The sequence below is a fragment of the Drosophila subpulchrella genome, chromosome 2L, assembly GCF_014743375.2.
Source record: "Drosophila subpulchrella strain 33 F10 #4 breed RU33 chromosome 2L, RU_Dsub_v1.1 Primary Assembly, whole genome shotgun sequence".
Classification (NCBI taxonomy): domain Eukaryota; kingdom Metazoa; phylum Arthropoda; class Insecta; order Diptera; family Drosophilidae; genus Drosophila; species Drosophila subpulchrella.
In genome coordinates this window covers 5395406-5412285 of record NC_050610.1, presented here as the reverse complement: position 1 = coordinate 5412285, position 16880 = coordinate 5395406, and the positions used below count along the sequence as shown (strand labels likewise).

The 16880-nt window shown below is 41.1% G+C and overlaps 7 protein-coding genes across 7 annotated transcripts; 4 read left to right on the top strand and 3 right to left on the bottom strand.

The window, feature by feature from the left end:
- Positions 1-1566: 1566 nt before the first annotated feature.
- LOC119546018 (A-kinase anchor protein 10, mitochondrial) lies at positions 1567-4534 on the top strand. Its single transcript, XM_037852030.1, has 4 exons — positions 1567-1726; positions 1854-2084; positions 2627-3670; positions 3732-4534. Exons 1-4 carry the CDS (start codon positions 1699-1701, stop codon positions 4235-4237), a joined length of 1809 nt encoding a protein of 602 aa, XP_037707958.1. The 5' UTR covers positions 1567-1698; the 3' UTR covers positions 4238-4534.
- Positions 4535-4670: 136 nt separating this feature from the next.
- On the top strand, positions 4671-5396 carry LOC119546022 (E3 ubiquitin-protein ligase rnf8-A). The gene has a single exon (XM_037852035.1). It carries the CDS (start codon positions 4792-4794, stop codon positions 5293-5295), a length of 504 nt encoding a protein of 167 aa, XP_037707963.1. The 5' UTR covers positions 4671-4791; the 3' UTR covers positions 5296-5396.
- Positions 5397-5677: 281 nt separating this feature from the next.
- Positions 5678-7067, bottom strand: LOC119546021. The gene is made up of 2 exons (XM_037852034.1): positions 6477-7067; positions 5678-6284 (listed from the first exon to the last, which is right to left on the bottom strand). Exons 1-2 carry the CDS (start codon positions 6485-6487, stop codon positions 5678-5680), a joined length of 618 nt encoding a protein of 205 aa, XP_037707962.1. The 5' UTR covers positions 6488-7067.
- A 540-nt stretch (positions 7068-7607) lies between these two features.
- LOC119546019 (probable cytochrome P450 303a1) lies at positions 7608-9365 on the top strand. Its single transcript, XM_037852031.1, has one exon. It carries the CDS (start codon positions 7733-7735, stop codon positions 9242-9244), a length of 1512 nt encoding a protein of 503 aa, XP_037707959.1. The 5' UTR covers positions 7608-7732; the 3' UTR covers positions 9245-9365.
- A 125-nt stretch (positions 9366-9490) lies between these two features.
- Positions 9491-13475, bottom strand: LOC119546020 (ubiA prenyltransferase domain-containing protein 1 homolog). The gene is made up of 2 exons (XM_037852032.1): positions 12555-13475; positions 9491-11554 (listed from the first exon to the last, which is right to left on the bottom strand). Exons 1-2 carry the CDS (start codon positions 13002-13004, stop codon positions 10916-10918), a joined length of 1089 nt encoding a protein of 362 aa, XP_037707960.1. The 5' UTR covers positions 13005-13475; the 3' UTR covers positions 9491-10915.
- A 430-nt stretch (positions 13476-13905) lies between these two features.
- On the top strand, positions 13906-15412 carry LOC119547107 (zinc finger protein OZF). Its single transcript, XM_037853817.1, has 2 exons — positions 13906-14098; positions 14154-15412. The coding sequence occupies exons 1-2, from the start codon at positions 13973-13975 to the stop codon at positions 15267-15269; spliced, it is 1242 nt and encodes a 413-aa protein (XP_037709745.1). The 5' UTR covers positions 13906-13972; the 3' UTR covers positions 15270-15412.
- LOC119547109 (glia maturation factor beta) lies at positions 15406-16744 on the bottom strand. The gene is made up of 4 exons (XM_037853819.1): positions 16592-16744; positions 16333-16426; positions 16079-16269; positions 15406-15955 (listed from the first exon to the last, which is right to left on the bottom strand). Exons 1-4 carry the CDS (start codon positions 16592-16594, stop codon positions 15827-15829), a joined length of 417 nt encoding a protein of 138 aa, XP_037709747.1. The 5' UTR covers positions 16595-16744; the 3' UTR covers positions 15406-15826.
- Between the last annotated feature and the right edge of the window lie 136 nt (positions 16745-16880).

The following is a 16880-nucleotide window of genomic DNA, read 5'->3' as shown; positions in this document are numbered from 1 at the left end:
AAAATTATAAATTTAGATATAAATTTAAAAGACAATTATCTTTAAATTGTAATTAATTATCATAAATAATAATAACATATATATTATTTTTCAGCCGAAACTGTCTCCATAATGAGCTTATACTCAAAGTGCAATCCACGTATGTTCTTCCAAGACGGACATTTAACGACTTCGAATGAATCGCACCCTTTGCCAAGATGATTCAATTGGAGTACTTCCAGGCCACATGTTCACCGTCTTATAGACTCAAATATCACCTACAATTACCTCATGCCTTTTAAATGTATTTTGAATACCTACATTGCACGGTTTATTTTTGTGTCAGTGTATGTATTATCACGAAGTGGTTTTGTAAACTGGATTATTAAAATCGAAATTATGTGTTTTGCAGACAGGAAATAAGTTATTGGTCGCACGTCAAATTGTAAAACAATGTCTTATTAGCCGTTGTTGATAATCATGAAATATCAGTGGATGCTTGATATTGAATAACAATTTTCAACCCTGTTAATTAGATGAAAAGTATATTTTTCAGTCATGCGAATGATTGGACAGTTAATTAAAAATTATCTCTGAGGTACAACATTTTTTAGCGTGGACAAAAAGTATTTTTGTGGTATTTTTTGAACATTTTAAAATTAGTTGAGCACCATCTATTTGACGCTGATGTTAAAAAACACCCAATAGTCTATTTAGACTGAATTCTCATGGTGTCACAGTTGGCCCATAATAGTTTCTATTAAATTTTCACTGTATGGAACTCTTATTCTTGATCAATAACCTAATATCAACGAAAAAGTTTTTAGCCAAGCCAAACATTTTAAATGCTAGCGATGAAATTGTTTTAAGTTTTGCGCTTTGAAACAATATTAAGAAGCTTTGTTTAGAGGCTATAAGGACAAAAAATAGTGATTGGTTAAGTTTTATAGTGCAGCGGTCGGCACATTCTTTGGGTATTTCCTAAACTGTTGAATTTTCAACAATTCAAATTTGAGCAGTTTAGGAAACGACCCAAAATGGTTTAAATTTTCATAAAGATTTGACAAGTTTTCCCAAAAAAAAACATCTAATACTTTATTTTTCATTACAAGTGTATGCCTAAAATTATTAGTTAGATAACAAGGACCAAAATACACATTCCTAATTGATTTAAATGTAGCTCATGCTTACTGGTGAAACTAAAATGTTAGAGTTGCTATGGCTTTAAAGTTAATAAGCAATCAGCTTTTCAACAGCCACGAGGTTGTTAAATTGCTGAAATTTCTGAAAATGGAGTTTGTATGGAGGAGCTGATACCAGCTAACCAAACTCACACAAAGTGTGAGTTCAATCAGCCTAAATGTAAAAAAAAGATAATAAATTGCCAGTTTTAAAATAATGTCAGGTTATTTCTAAAAAGTGGTCAATCATTCCAAGAGAATTGTTCAATCATTTACCAACATTTAATATTTAAAAAACCGTTACAGTAATTAGTTAGCAGAAACTGTTAAGTTAACAGTTGGCTGTTAATAAATCAGTGTGACCTGCTGGCAAGGGTATTCCAACCTACTACTGCCAAAAATACCCTATCGCCACAGCAATTTTCATAATATTTACCGTCGCATCGCATTAAATTAGTTCATCAATTACTTAAGCAAATCGCCAAATTAAAGCACAACAAGCACTTCCCAAAATCACCCAAAGCCGGAGAATGTAAATATGTTAAATTACATCAAGAGGCAAGCCAGTGAGTGCACAATTTTCAACGATTTCCGCTGCTGTTTTCACCCAACTCCCCCGCCCCCGCCCACCATCTCTTTTTGCTCTTCTTCGCCCTTCTGTTGACACCAATAACTTTGTTTTCTTTTATTTAGGCCGCCGTCGCAGCAGCCAAGATGCCACGGATGCCAATTGTGGGCATGCAGCAGATGATGTGGACACCACCGATGGAGTTGTGGCCCACAAGCGCCACTCCCTGCGCTCGACAACCAGTTTCTGCGACGAGGTGTTCCTAGAGGCGGAGGAGGAGGGCGGAGAGGGGGTCGTGGGACCCGGCGGAGGAGTGGGTGCCCTCTCCGATGGTATCAGTCTCACCAGCAACGATGGTAATTACCTCACCGTTCATTGTTCAATTGCTCATCACGTTCTGCTCAGGGTGGGATTCCCACTAAGATTGGCAAATCACCTGAGTAACATCTACAAATCAGATACTACAACATGTTATCCTAACAAACATGTATTGCAAGAACTGTTTTAAGGGCTAAAAAGAATGCTAAATGGTGAATAGAGGGAATATGAATCTGTTCCTGGTGCATCTTAAGTATCAAAAATATTTATGTACATGTCATATGCCAAGGAACATATTTCTGTAAATCTTTTCTTGACATTCTTAAAAAATGTCTTATAGTTCCTAAGAATTGCTCATACTGTCTCTATAATTACATTTTCGTAAAATGCACAACGAATTCGTGATTCACAATTTACGATACTTTATGAACAAAGATGTTTTTGTTTTCTGTTAAGAGTGAACATTTGATTATGGGAATGAAAAACCCAATTTTATAAAACAAACTACCAAAAATTAAAACAATTTAAATGGAAGAAATTATATTAGAAATAACTAATAACAATTATCGTTTTTCCCCAGACATTTTCTCCTACAACTCGCGCCTTTCCATGAACCTGACTTCCATTGTCAACGATCCCAACTGCCTAAGCTTTTTTGTGCAGTATCTGGATACCCGACAGGCCCTGCCCCTGATTAAATTTTACTTGGACATCAAGAACTTTAAACGGGCGGCGCTCTCACAGGAGAGAGAAGAACCGGAGGAGCCTCCTAGGAAGGCGGAACCGTCCTCTCCGCACAAAGATGACAAAGATGTACCTGAACTGAAGACGCTGTGCGATCTGTCCATGCGGAAACCCCTCACGGACGACGAGAAGAGCCGCATTTATGCGGAGACCAACAAGCAGATCAATAGACAGAAGTCTGGAACGAATTCCGAACTTTCCCGGGCCAGCATCAGTGATGCCATTGCCATTTACCAAAAGTATCTGATAGTGAATGCAAGCTTGCAAGTGGACCTTCCCATCGTCATACTAGCGCACATATCTCTTCTCCTTTGCGGGAGGGATAAATCCGAGTGTAGTAAACCAATACCAGCCAGCTGCTTTGATGAAGCCATGGAGTTTGTGCTGGAGCAATTGGAGCGGGATCATGTGCAGGGATTTCTCCAGAGTGGCTACTATTCAACCTACTGTTTGGAGCTGATCGAAGGCGGTTCGATTAATATTTACGATGTTTTGAACAGCGAACTGGCTTTATTTTACTTCACCGAGTACCTGGAACAGCGGCAAGAGCGGGAATGCCTGGAGTTCTGGATCACGGGCATAAACTTTCGCAAGAGTTTTGCGTCTGGCGAAGAGAAGGAGGAGGATAGCAAGGCGGCTCAGAGCGATGCCATGATCATATACGACAAATACTTCTCCCTGCAATCAGAGTGTCGTCTCTGGATGTCCCAGAAGCTGCGCTTGCGGGTGGAGCAAGCCATCTGCGCTCCAGGCGAACAGTGGCAAGCTTTCGATTTGGCCCTCTTGGTTACGGCCAAGTATCTAGAGCAAAAGTACTTTGCTGACTTTTTAAAGTCGCATATTTTTGACAACTATGTAAACGAACTTAAGGTTAAACGAGGTTTGTCTTGGTACTTAAACTTGTGTAGAAATTTGTGTTAACTTTAGGTCTGTTTTTATAGATAACTCTACTCCTCACGCGAATCTTCAACAAAAACTAAGCCTGCGAAGACCTGGAAAAACAACGAATGCCCAGCAGCGCCATAGAAAAACACTATCCATGTCAGACTGCACACATATTTCGCAGCACAATACTTTGCTGGCTTCCATGGATCAGATGCCATCGAAAACATCGATTAATCATCAGTCTGGAAACCTCAACATCGATGCCAGGCAATTGACGAACCCCCAGCTTCTTTGGCAGCGTCCAGTGGGAGCACTTAAATTCGGCTTTGTTAACTCCCTGGGACGTTATGAGCGAGACTTTGAGGCCGTGGATGCAGTGGCTATCAAATCGCAACCATGGTCACTAAGTGTCAGCGGGAACAAAATCAAAAACGCAATGCGAAAGCTTGTGAATCTGCCAGAGGATAATGTGCAAGAGGAGATCGCCTGGCAGGTGGCCGAGATGATTGTCAAGGATGTTACGAGTGTCACACTCAGTGGCAAGATTCCGCCGCTGGCCTAATGTGCTTCACTATTATGGAATTTATTTCTGATCTAATTCTATTTAAAAATTATTATTTTTATGCTCAAATGAAAGCGAGAATCTCCCCGAAGAGTGCACAACTTGAAGTCGCAACAGAAGCTCTCTACACTACTCTATCTTATGTACAAAATATGTTGAACAAATCAAAAATATTATCTTAACTTATTTTCGTTAATGCTGTGGGCTTTGAAAGCTTATTATTAACTAAACTATCGCTCGCTCATTTGTTATTTTTCGCAACAAAACCCAATTCTCAAATATAAAGCAGAAGCTAAATCGCTCTCGAGTCTTTACTTCATTCCGTTTAAATATAATTATTAATTTGTAATATATAATGTATATGAATATTTTTGCATACTGATGGTAACTACAAAGGAAAATTTATTGTTATTAATAAACTTTTTCTATAACCAAACTACTTTTATATTGGGATTATTCCCAAAGAAAAAATTTGTAAAATACAAAAACCTTTGTTTCAATGATCAGAACAGTTTGAGTATTCAAACTGTCACTGCCCACTAATATAACACAAAATGTCGTCAGCGGAGCAAGTCCTTGAATTGCTGGAACAACTGGAGAAACATGAGGAGGAGTTAGAGCGCTTGGAGCAGGAGCCGACGGAGGAGTCTATTGACAGTCCAGAAGAGCAAGTACGCAAGCTAAAGGAGCAACATTCGCAGATGATGCTGCTCAGCACTCAACGTCGTCGTATTTTTGACCAGTTGCAGCAAGAGATTACCCGGTGGTCCCGCTCACAGCAGCCTTCGTTCTTCGGCGAGCACCGCCTCTTCACAGAACTGCGCACAATAAGTCACCGACTAGACAGGCTCACCGAAGACTCCACCTGTTCGATTTGCCTGTCGCCCTGGACAACCGAGAATGGTCATCACCTAGTTGCCCTGCGGTGTGGGCACTTGTTTGGCAGCAACTGCATTCACACGGCCATTAGAAGGTTCCATCGATGCCCCATCTGCAGGCGCCGGGCCTATCATACCGACGTACGCAGAATCTACGGAAGAGGTTCTGTGACCCAATAACTTAAGAATGCATATTCTACTGTTTGTTAACTCTTTCCTTTGAGTTCGTCTAGATTTTTTATAACACTTTATGTTAATTGAAATTTTGAGTAAACATAAAACACATTAAACAACCAAGTGGTTTTTGGAATTTAGTGTCGGCGATGGACAAACTATAAATAATTATATTATATTCATAATTTACATTATTTATACTGATATATACTTATAAACGCGATAGCGTTTTGCGATAATTCATTTCCATTTTATTTTCCATAAAATCGGAAATGCAAACGCCAAAAATGTTGATTTCAAACGCATTAACACCTTTACCGAAAACGAAACTAACATTTTACTTCCTCATTTCACTCTCCTTAAATTTATTGAAGCCAAACTTATACAACTAAGCCACTTCCTCCACGGGGACTTCCCCCGTTTCACTGAACCACCGCAGGATGCGCAACATCGTTTTGGCGGAGTAAAGGCAAAAGGGATACTCGGTAAAGCAGAGCTCCGGGGAACCCCTCAGTGCCAATCCTCGACTGAAGGCGCGGCCTATCTTAACCGGAGCCATCTCCACCGATGATTCCAGGTAATCCATGAGCAGCTCAGCCTCTGGAACTTTCGCTTCAGCTCCGGACATAAGCTGACAGATCAGGGACTGAAGGCACTCGAAGGGATCCCTTGACAGGATCCTCTTCCAATCGATGGCGGGATGCGGTCTGTGGACCACTCCTCCTGCAGCACCAACCTTTCCACTTCCTCCTCCCGAATCCTGAGTCCTTCGCACCCAACCCAGTTCATGATTCAAATTCGCCTCTCTTCTGCTTCGAAATAGATTCAGAGCTCCACTGGCTTGTTGGATGGGAGCAATAACCTGTTGAATTGGTTGTGCGGCCATACCGGCAAGTTGGGTTATTCCCCGGATGGGTCGGATCTTAACCCAATCCTGGGCCAAAAGATGCATCATGTACATGGCTCCCAGGCCGGTGGCAGCTAATAGCACGATTCTAAAGATTACAAACGGGTTTAACATGAAAACGGTTTAAGCATTTATTGAAATTCTCAATCTTAAGAAAATGTAAAGCCGAACTTCAAGGTAAAAAAAACCTAGGCACTCACTATATCAAACCTTTTATTTTCTAAATACAGAAAACCTAACTATCCGTTGAGCTCCTCATTTATCGCTGTGCTCAGCTCACCTGAAACCCATCCTTTGGACTAAACTGTTGTCCTGTCACGTCTTTGCAGCTCGGGTGCCAGCCTTCAAATGGGCGATCCGCGAGTGTGGCCCCATGTTAAAGCCCCAATTGGATGCCAAAAATCGATGGTAGCTCCACTTTGATCGCATGAAACAGCAAAATCCCAAACCAAACCGGAACCAGCGGAGTTATCATCAAAACAAAGTCCATCCCACCGCTTTCCGCAATGGCAATGGCGATGCCGATGACATAATAGCCTCATCCAGACGAGTTGTCCAGTCAGCTCCTCCTCCTGCTTTGCCTCTTTCCCAACATCTCCATTTGTTTTCCCTTTCATTTGGAGCAAACGGGTTTTTTCTATTTGCGTTTTCGCGGTTTTCTTAACGCAACAAGTTTTCCTTGACTTTGGCTGTGATCCAGTGGATTTGGCGTTGTCCATGACCATTAAAGTCGCTGGTTAGCGGCGATTAAACGCCGAGGAAAATGTGGTTGAACTATCCACAAGGCAGTGGGTCAGACGGGTGAAGATTTGGGTCTTTGAGGCTGGAAGGAAGTGGTTCGGATCAAGGGTGTTGTATAATAATGTCTTTGAAAACTCTCAAAAAAGAAATATAAAACTTACCTTGCTTGGATTTTACAAAATGGTGGCATTGAAAAAGACCAAATTTTTTTATTAATGATATATTTAAACATAGATATTTTCGTAAATAGCTGGAATTTCTTAAAGAACTCGACGCTTAAAAAAATTATTACAATTCTAATGACACCCGACTTCGCAAAAACAATATGTTAAATTCAATGATTTCACTTAGTTTACTTAAAATGTCCGAAGTTTTTAGTTAGAATTTATATTCTAAACTAATCTGAAAACACTTGATTACTACTCTTACATTAGTATTATAAAAGTTCAAGATCAATAGTGAAACTCTCTTATAATTTTCTTAGCTGGTAGCATAGAACATTCTGAAGTTCCAACTCTGTTACCTTCCGACTTCCATTTCCCAAACTCCCAACTCTTGCGAAAACTTTAATGGCCAAAAGAAAAATCAAACAAGAGGAAAAGCTTTTTTTGCACGACTATAAAAGAAAGACCCAACTAACCGAGCGGATTCAGTCGATTTGGGTGAACGTCAGGTGCGGGATCAAACTCTGGACTGGATCACCAGGAAACTGAGGATAACATAGCCACTCCAAACTCCAGCGCAAAAGCAAGCCAAGATTGCGTAACTGCGAAAAGTGAAAGCAAAGGCAAAAACATGTTTTATGCGGTCATCTGGATTTTTTGCGCCACTCTTTTGGCCATCTTGTTTGGAGGAGTGCGAAAACCGAGGCGTTTTCCGCCAGGACCTCGTTGGTATCCGATAGTAGGAAGTGCCCTCCAGGTTTCCCAGCTACGATGTCGTCTGGGGATGTTTTGCAAAGTGATCGATGTATTCGCCAAGCAATACGTGAACCCCTATGGCTTCTTCGGCCTAAAGATTGGCAAAGATAAGGTGGTAATAGCTTATACGAACGACGCGATAAGCGAAATGATGACAAATGAGGACATTGATGGCCGACCAGATGGCATATTTTATCGCCTGAGGACCTTCAATTCCCGGTTGGGAGTGCTTTTGACCGATGGCGAAATGTGGGTGGAGCAGCGTAGGTTTATCCTGAGACACTTGAAGAATTTCGGATTTGCCCGAAGTGGCATGATGGATATTGTCCACAATGAGGCCACCTGTTTGCTGCAGGACCTAAAGGATCAAGTGGCGAAGTCTGGAGGCAAGCAGGCGCGAATTGAAATGCACGATCTGACGAGTGTTTATGTCTTAAATACCCTCTGGTGCATGCTGAGTGGTAGGAGATATGAGCCCGGCTCTCCGGAGATCACGGAGCTACTGGAGACCTTTTTTGAGCTCTTCAAGAACATCGACATGGTGGGTGCTCTCTTCAGTCACTTTCCGCTTCTTCGATTCATAGCTCCGGACTACTCTGGATACAATGGATTTGTGGAAAGTCATCGTTCCTTGTATTCCTTCATGAGCAAGGAGATCGAGCTGCATCGCTTGACCTACAAGAACTACGATGAGCCCAGAGATCTGATGGACTCGTATCTCCGTGCCCAGGAGGAGGGAAATGATGATAAGGGAATGTTCAGTGATGAAAGCCTGCTGGCCATTTGCTTGGATATGTTTTTGGCTGGATCGGAGACGACCAACAAGAGTCTGGGTTTCTGTTTCATGCACTTGGTGCTGCAGCCGGAAATCCAGGAGCGGGCCTTCCAGGAAATTAAGGATGTGGTGGGCCTGGAGCGCATACCCGAGTGGTCTAGGGATCGCTCCAAGCTGCCATATTGCGAGGCCATCACATTGGAAGCGGTCAGGATGTTTATGGTGCACACTTTTGGCATACCGCATCGAGCAGTCTGCGATACCCGATTGTCGGGCTATGAAATTCCAAAGGACACAATGGTAGTGGCTTGTTTCAGGGGAATGCTGATGAACCCAGTGGACTTTCCCGATCCGGAGGCATTTGATCCCGAGAGATTTCTCTTCGAAGGTCATTTAAAGCTACCCGAAGCCTTCAATCCCTTTGGATTCGGTCGTCATCGCTGCATGGGCGATTTGTTGGGGAGGCAGAATCTGTTTATGTTCACAACCACAGTGCTGCAGAACTTTAAAATGGTGGCCATTCCTGGCCAGGTGCCGGAGGAGATTCCGCTCGAAGGAGCCACCGCTGCCGTAAAGCCATACGACATCATGTTGGTAACTAGGGAGCAATAATAGGGTTACAATATTTTTCCTTGTACGTTTCAATTTGATTTATACTTACCTCGTCATGGATTAAGGTGTACGAAGACAAGAATATATATATGCTTTCCGTTTGGATTAAAATAAAATATATAAAACACCTTGCTTTTTAATTTGTAAAGCAGATCTCCACTGTTTTAATGCGTTGCGCGATTGAGTACCTATTTATCCTCGAAACCCCTCTCACTTTCTTCACATTCAATAAAATATATATCAGTGTATATTATACAAATCATGTTTACATTCTCTAATTAAACATTTAATTATCAATATCATTATAATTATTATTGTTCATTTGTTGTTGAATTGTAGTTTACAAAGTTTTCACTTAGGTCAATTCAACTCGGCTGCTGAGCAATTCCAACAGAAGCATTTATCTATGCGGTATACAAAAGAATGAATGAATATACAAAAAACTAGCGTACAAATAAATATTGCCACACAAATGTTCAGTTACACAATGAATTATAATGCGAATGGGTTTTGGCTTTCTCCTCTTCTGTTTGTTATTTAAAGCTATTTGTTTATATGCATACGCTATTGTTAATGGAAAACAATGTTTGCTCCTTCGCCTCGACATCTACGTATATAGTTATTTAAAAATTTAACTTTGTGTTGTTTTCGTTTTACATAGGTTTTTCTTCATTTTTCCTTTGATATTTTCTCACTCTGAGCCTGCCGCTAGACACTGGGCTTACATGATCTAGATGTGTATATAAATATATGCTCGTGTTCGTGTATATAATATATGTAAAAACTCTAACATTCGTTACACAAAAAGCAAGCCAGCCAATTGCCAAAAAACGTTCAACTAAGCTGCATTTCCAAGCACTTCTATTTGTAAAGTAATCTGCATTTTGATTCGCGAAACTTAAGTATCTGCACCCGTCTGAATGTGGTGAATATTTGGGGTTGCATTAGCATTACTGGTTACTGTTGCACATAACTTTCTTGGTCCGTAATTCCCAACGCGCGAGAGGAAGAGTATGATTATTTATTACATTGAGTGGTAGTTGATTGGTTAAGATTTAAGATTGTGACGATGTGAAATAAATATAAACGAGTGGGACAGGCTAGGGTCGATATTGCAGGAAGTGAACAAATCTTTGGACAATGTAAATAACTTTTGACAGAGAAACTAAAGGTCTAATATCATACTTCTTGTTTAATGCGCTCAAAAATAAAAATAATTTTCTACAAATTAATATATCATACAAAAAATATGTTCAATGTTGAGTTTCTTTTAGACTGATAGCTTTATAAATCGGCTAATCTGGAAAAATGCCAGACCATTTATTCTTAAATATTGTTTCTGGATTATCTTTGGATTTGACATTGTAAACTTTTTAAGCTGATATTAGGCCTGTAATTTCTATTGCACAATGCCATATATTTATCCCTAGATTTTCTGTGAAATAAATCGACCCACTTGGGCTAGGATATGTTCAGTTCAAAAGTTTAGACTCTAACGGGCGACTAGCAGCCATTCGAAATTTGCGCAACATCAAACTGTGGGAAACTGACTCAGCTTCGTACTCCCTCCTCATTACACACATTGACTAAAACCTAATGAAATTCCCTAAAACATTGCACCAGTTTATCTCTGGTTGTTTTTCTGCCAGATCCGTAACTTCTCCCCGTCTATCAATGTTTCCGGAATCCAAAAGTCGGCAACTGCTGGGCACAACAGCAGGCCACGATGTACAAGATGCCAAAGAAGAAGTTCAGCTTTGCTGTTTGCCGTGGCACCAAGTGCATCGTTTGCTCGTTCCGGAAACGCTTCTCTATCTGGAAGGCTTGTGGCAGGGTCACCAATGGTAGCAGAAACCACAGGGAGTACTTCAAGCCGAAGATGAAGAACAGCGAGTAGGGTGCGAAGAGCAGCATTGCGTACAAAACATGAGAGGCAGTGCGTCCTATTAAAATGGCCAGTGTTACGATTCCAGCCCGGCGATCATTGTCCGCATCTCTGGTATTATTGCTGTGCAGGATGGCCTCCGTGTTGAGGGCCAGTGGAATCGCATAGCCCATAGTCGTCCAGTCCACGTGACCTGTTTGTGACATGAAGGCAAAAAGCACTGAGATGGGTCCGAAGAGTATCAGTATCACCAGATCTCCCAGGGCGATGTATTTGAAACCAATGCCTCCTGTATACAGGAAACTCGAAGACAATCCACCGAAGTAGATCAGCGCAAGATGTTCCATTTTGGCGGGACTGAGCACAGCCAGCAAAACAAAACCCCCGCAGCCGGCCATGTACAGTATGGCGCCCAGCGAGACCACCTGAAAAATAACAAAAATGTATCATTTATAATTGTGTTAAACGATCGAAATAATTTAATTGCCAGTCATTTAACTTCTGAATGCCCAGTTCAGCGTCTAGAGTATACAAAACCCAAGAGACCAATTTAAAGAAAAATAAAGTGGAAATATCCTTTTATATTAAATTACATTGTTCTTATTATTTGTTTTCAATCTTCTCAAATAATGGTTTAAAACCTCAAGACTTATATTTGTGGCCTTGACTTAAATTAGTACTTTGCTAATTGTCTAAAGAATGTGATATTTAGTATCAACTGTCTTCACAAAATGGTTTATGATCTCAACACGATCTTTCTCAACGCAGTTCTAAAGAATTTAATTTCTACTAGAATTCATTTCCATACAAAAAAAAATATATACTTTGATTGCCTCACTTTTTAAGTGTTTACATTTGATAAATGAAGAACGAAGAACCCACAAAGAAATTATTTCAGAAATTTCCTAACTTATGCACCACCATGCCAATATCTTAGTTTTTTTGTTGTGATTTGAAAAATCACGTTATGCATTAATGATGAAGAATTATTCAAAAATCTATTTCATAGTTTATACCTTTTAGCTTCTCCGCATGCGAGGTGATTAAGTAAATAGTTTTGTTAATAAAGTACATGCAAATGGAGAATTTTCGAACGTGTGATTTGGCAAATCGATAAATATATGGAAATAATTTAGTTTCTATATTGTAAAGTGAGACTATGAAATATTTAAGGCTAATTAAAAAATAATTGTAAATCAGTAATTACTTTATATTTTTGGAATTTCAATGCAGAAAACACTATGAAATTCAAATTGTTGATTTTGAAATACTTTCAACATATAATACTTTGTGTTGTAAATTGTACAATGTACAAGTAATATCACACTGCTGCAGAAAGCACAGGATTTCTGGGACCCTATATCTACTAAGATACGTTCTAGTGCAAGACATGGTCACTATTAACCTATCCAATCGGCTGCTCACCTCATCCTTGGTGAGTATGTGGTCCACCAGAGTGCGGTCGTCGGCCTTCTGCTTGTCGATTCCCTTGATGAAGTCGAAGTAGGTGTTCACCACGTTACCGGCGCAGTGGACGGTGACCACGGTGAAGGCGGTGAGGAAGAAGGTGGCCAGCGAGAACTCCGCCGCCCACTGGGAGCGGTGGGCCAGCGCCGAGCCGAGGAGCGTGGGCACCAGACTGGCGGACAGCGACCAGGGACGAAGAGCTAGGAGATAGGTTTTCAGTTTCATAAAGGTGCCGGATGTGGATGTGGATGGGTGTCCTGTTAGTCCTGTTAGTCCCGTTAGTGTATCCCTTCCAGCACCTGCACTAGTTCCAGATCCCACTTCCACCTCCTCCTCCTCATCCTCCCTTTTGGTCTTGCCATTTCTGGACAGATTGCCATTGGGCAACAGCTGGCTTGTTGTGGCCATTGCAAGTTGCACGGGTCTACTGGCACGTTGGGGCGAAACGAAACGAAACCTATTCACCAGGTATCCGTATTCGTCGGCTTGTTTGACCTTGGTCTCCGCTCCACAATTTGTTTACAAAAGCTTAGATATTAAATAGTGTTTCTCGGATGCCGGCACATGCGCTGCCTGCTTTCGATAATCGCTAATATTGTATACACAGCATCTTGCCAGTGGGTAACGGATATATTGTGGGGGGCTGCGGTCGAGGGGGTCCCGAAACCACGAAATTTCACTCGCTCTCTCTCTTTCCCTGGTCCACTCCGCCGACCGATCTTCCTGGATTTTAGTCTTCTCTTTCGCGCACTCCGTCTTCTTTTCCGGCTACCGATTCCGGTATAGATTGGTTCCGTCACAAATCAGTTTATCTGTGATTTTTCTCTTATTTATTTTAATCAAACAAATCAACTGTCACGTCACGTCAGCGCAAAAACGGAAGAAGGTCACACCGTTTTGCCAGGGGTGGCAGCACGTCTGCGTTTGTGCAGCCCTGGTTATAGTTGCGGTTTCAATTTAATTTTTATAAATTAAAGTAGTTAAGAAAATATCTGATACAAATGTAAATATTGTGTTTATATATTTGTTAATATATGTGCAATTTTGTTGATTTAATAAAAGCCTGTTTCGAAATCTATAAATAATTATCGATATCGCAGGGACAGGTCGAACAGGGCACATCGGCTACAATGAACAAAAAATATCAATTCTTCACAATACCAACTTGTAGAAACATATGCATGTAACACTTTTACGGTACTTAAGCCTATTTAATTTTAAGGCATTTAAATATTAGTTAAATACAAAATATACCATCCAAAATAGGTTCACCATTGCGAGCGTTGACTGTTCTTATGCAGCCCTAGTCACAATCAGCTGTTGATAAAAAACTCGAACATTGATTGTTTATTTCTGTTAAATTGCTTAGTAAAAATATGGACTATAATATACACAAAATATGTCGTGTTTGCCTGGAGGAGCTACATCCGGTGACTTCGATTTATAGCACAGACTTTGCCATGATGCCCTCGGTGATGTTGATGCAATGTGCCAAAATTAGAGTGGGTTTTAAGCGACCAACTTAAAAATAAGAAATAATTTATTTATATATTGTAGGTGCTTAAAACCGATGGCTTGCCCTCGGTGATCTGCAACAATTGCATTTACCGGTTGGGAGTCGCTTTCCACTTCAAACAGGAGTGCGAGAACAACGATCTGCGGCTCCGCCAATATTTGGGCATCCTGGAGTCCTGGCGCCAGGATGCGGCAACCAACACGGACTTTGTGGAGAAGCCCTCGCTTCCGCAGCGCGACAGCGACGAGGAGGAGCCGGTGGAAACCAAAGGAAGCAAGAGGCGATCCCGCTACCAAAGGAAGCCTCCAGAGGAGCACAAGAAACGGGGTCCCAAACCGGTGCCAAAGATGCCTCACACTTGCTACGAATGCCACAAGAGTTTTAAGTGCATCGCCCAACTAACGCAGCACATTAGAACTCATACGGGAGAGAAACCCTATCAATGCAGCTTTTGCATCCAGAGATTTGCCCAGAAGTACAACCTAAAAGTCCATGAACGGACTCACACGGGCGACAAGCCATTTCAATGTGAGATATGCTCCAAACAGTTCTCGGCATTGGGCAACTTTCAAGCGCATCAAAAGATTCACTTGGGAGTGCGGGATCAGATTTGCTCGCTCTGTCCAAAGGCCTTCTACACAGCCGGTGATCTCTCCAAGCATATGATAACCCATACTGGTATTAAAAACCACCATTGCGATGTTTGCGGCAAGGCTTTTAGCAGGCGAAGAGATATGCGATCTCATAAACTGAAGCTGCATCCTTTGGAGTCCAGCACGAATCATGACATAGTTGACGATGATGATGACGAGCCCATAGATACGGATCCCGTGGGTCTGGACACCCTGGATCACGCACACTTTAAGTGCCCGGACTGCGACAAGGCTTTCGATACGGCGGACAGTCTTAGTTTGCATTTCCGCACACATGCGGTCAACAATAACCTGCTTAATTTGCCACTTCCACCTGCACCACCCATGTCACATCACTACCATCACGATGCCCTGCATCATCTGGGACCACCGAACCCGGCCACCCAAATGGGAATGGCTGCCATGGCCCATATGTTGGCCCCACCACCTCCTCCACCGCCCACGCCCAGCGAAGGACGCTACACGATGCTACACCACACGGCTGCTCAGAGATTGCATTACTAAAAAATTACACAATCAGGATGATATACAAACAAGTATTTTAAAACCTAAGCTAGTTTATGTTGTAGATGTACCTTGATGCGAGGTATTGCTATTTTGGTCATTGGTTTTTTACAAACAGTCCTGATCAACAACGCTCTTTTAATATTGAACACTTTTATTTAGTTTGTCTATATAAAATGGAATATTCTTGTCATGTTTGCTTCAACATCTTTACAATAAATACATGTAGAAATTTGGCAAGCACAGCTTCTTTTAAGATTATTACTTAAATGCAAAACTAAAATCACTAAGAACTTCTCACGCATACTTGTCGCATGCTATCGTCTATATAAAATTGTCATTACGTTGTATAAACTTAGCTTGATTTGTGTTTTCTGTAGGTAAAAATTGTCGTATCTCAATATTGGTTTGTTTGGTATTGGTATGCATCGTTGGTATCGGCTTGATCCAGTTTGAATATGTCTATAAAAAGCTCCAAAATAAATCGAAGAACAATCATAAAATATTGCTTTTGACAACGGCCCGGAATGGTTATCCCAGAGAAGGTCGAAACCTCTCTACTTGAGCTTGGCTTTCAGCCACTCCTCGGTGAGTTCGTCCAGCTCGCGAATTTCGTAGACGCGTGTGAGATCCACTTGGCGCTGAAGGGCGCCCTTTGTGCAGGCATACATCATCTGCAGTTCGATCTAAAAGTGAAGGAAACAAATAACAGGTCTTCATTCAAACTATTTTTAGAAATGGTTGTTAAGTGTTTACTGACATTTAATATAAAGGAATAATATCTTTTACATATATCGAAGTTTGCTCACCTGACTATCCCTTGGTGTGTAAAAGATAAAGCACATCGGGTAGGAAACGCGCTGATCGTCGTGCACCATCTTATAAGTATAGATCACATATCGGGGCTGGTGTCCTGGCAGTGTTTCCTGCAGTTCGTCAACTGAAATATCGTCGATAAACTCATCCAGAACCACAGACTGCTTCTCCCGGTCGACTTTCACTGGAATGTTTTAAATGAACCCTAGGTTATAGAACCTGTGTTTCCATGGCAATAATTTCTTACATATCAAAGCGGCATTATTTTTGCTCTTGCTGAATCGAAACTTCTTCAGTTCCTCCAGAACTTCGTTGCTAATATCGCATATATTGTTATCACCCTGCAAAGACCGATTTAATTGATTAATGAACTGGAATCACCAAAGTTATCTGGGGACAACAGTCGGCGATCGAAGAACACAAACAAAAACACGCCCACTCTCCTATATTAGTCATGTTTTCAATTTGGTAATTGATTGTTTTCCGACATGTCTTAAATCTTTTACCATAGTTTTAGTTCTTTAGTATTCTGGGGAATCTGGGAAGGGGCCTGCGTATTCTTTGGCAGTTGTCGTAGAGATTATGTATCACTTTTCTTTTAGTAAATGTTCAATGTATTTTTCCTGTCCTTTTGTTTTTGGTTTTTTTGTTTTCTTTCCTGCAGTGCGACCGTTCACTGAACGCCAAAAATTATCACGAGCTAATCAAAAACATCGCTTAGTTTTACGAGACGATAGATCCATATATCGCTTATAATAATTAAATACAATTTTTTTTTTCTCACACAGACTATAT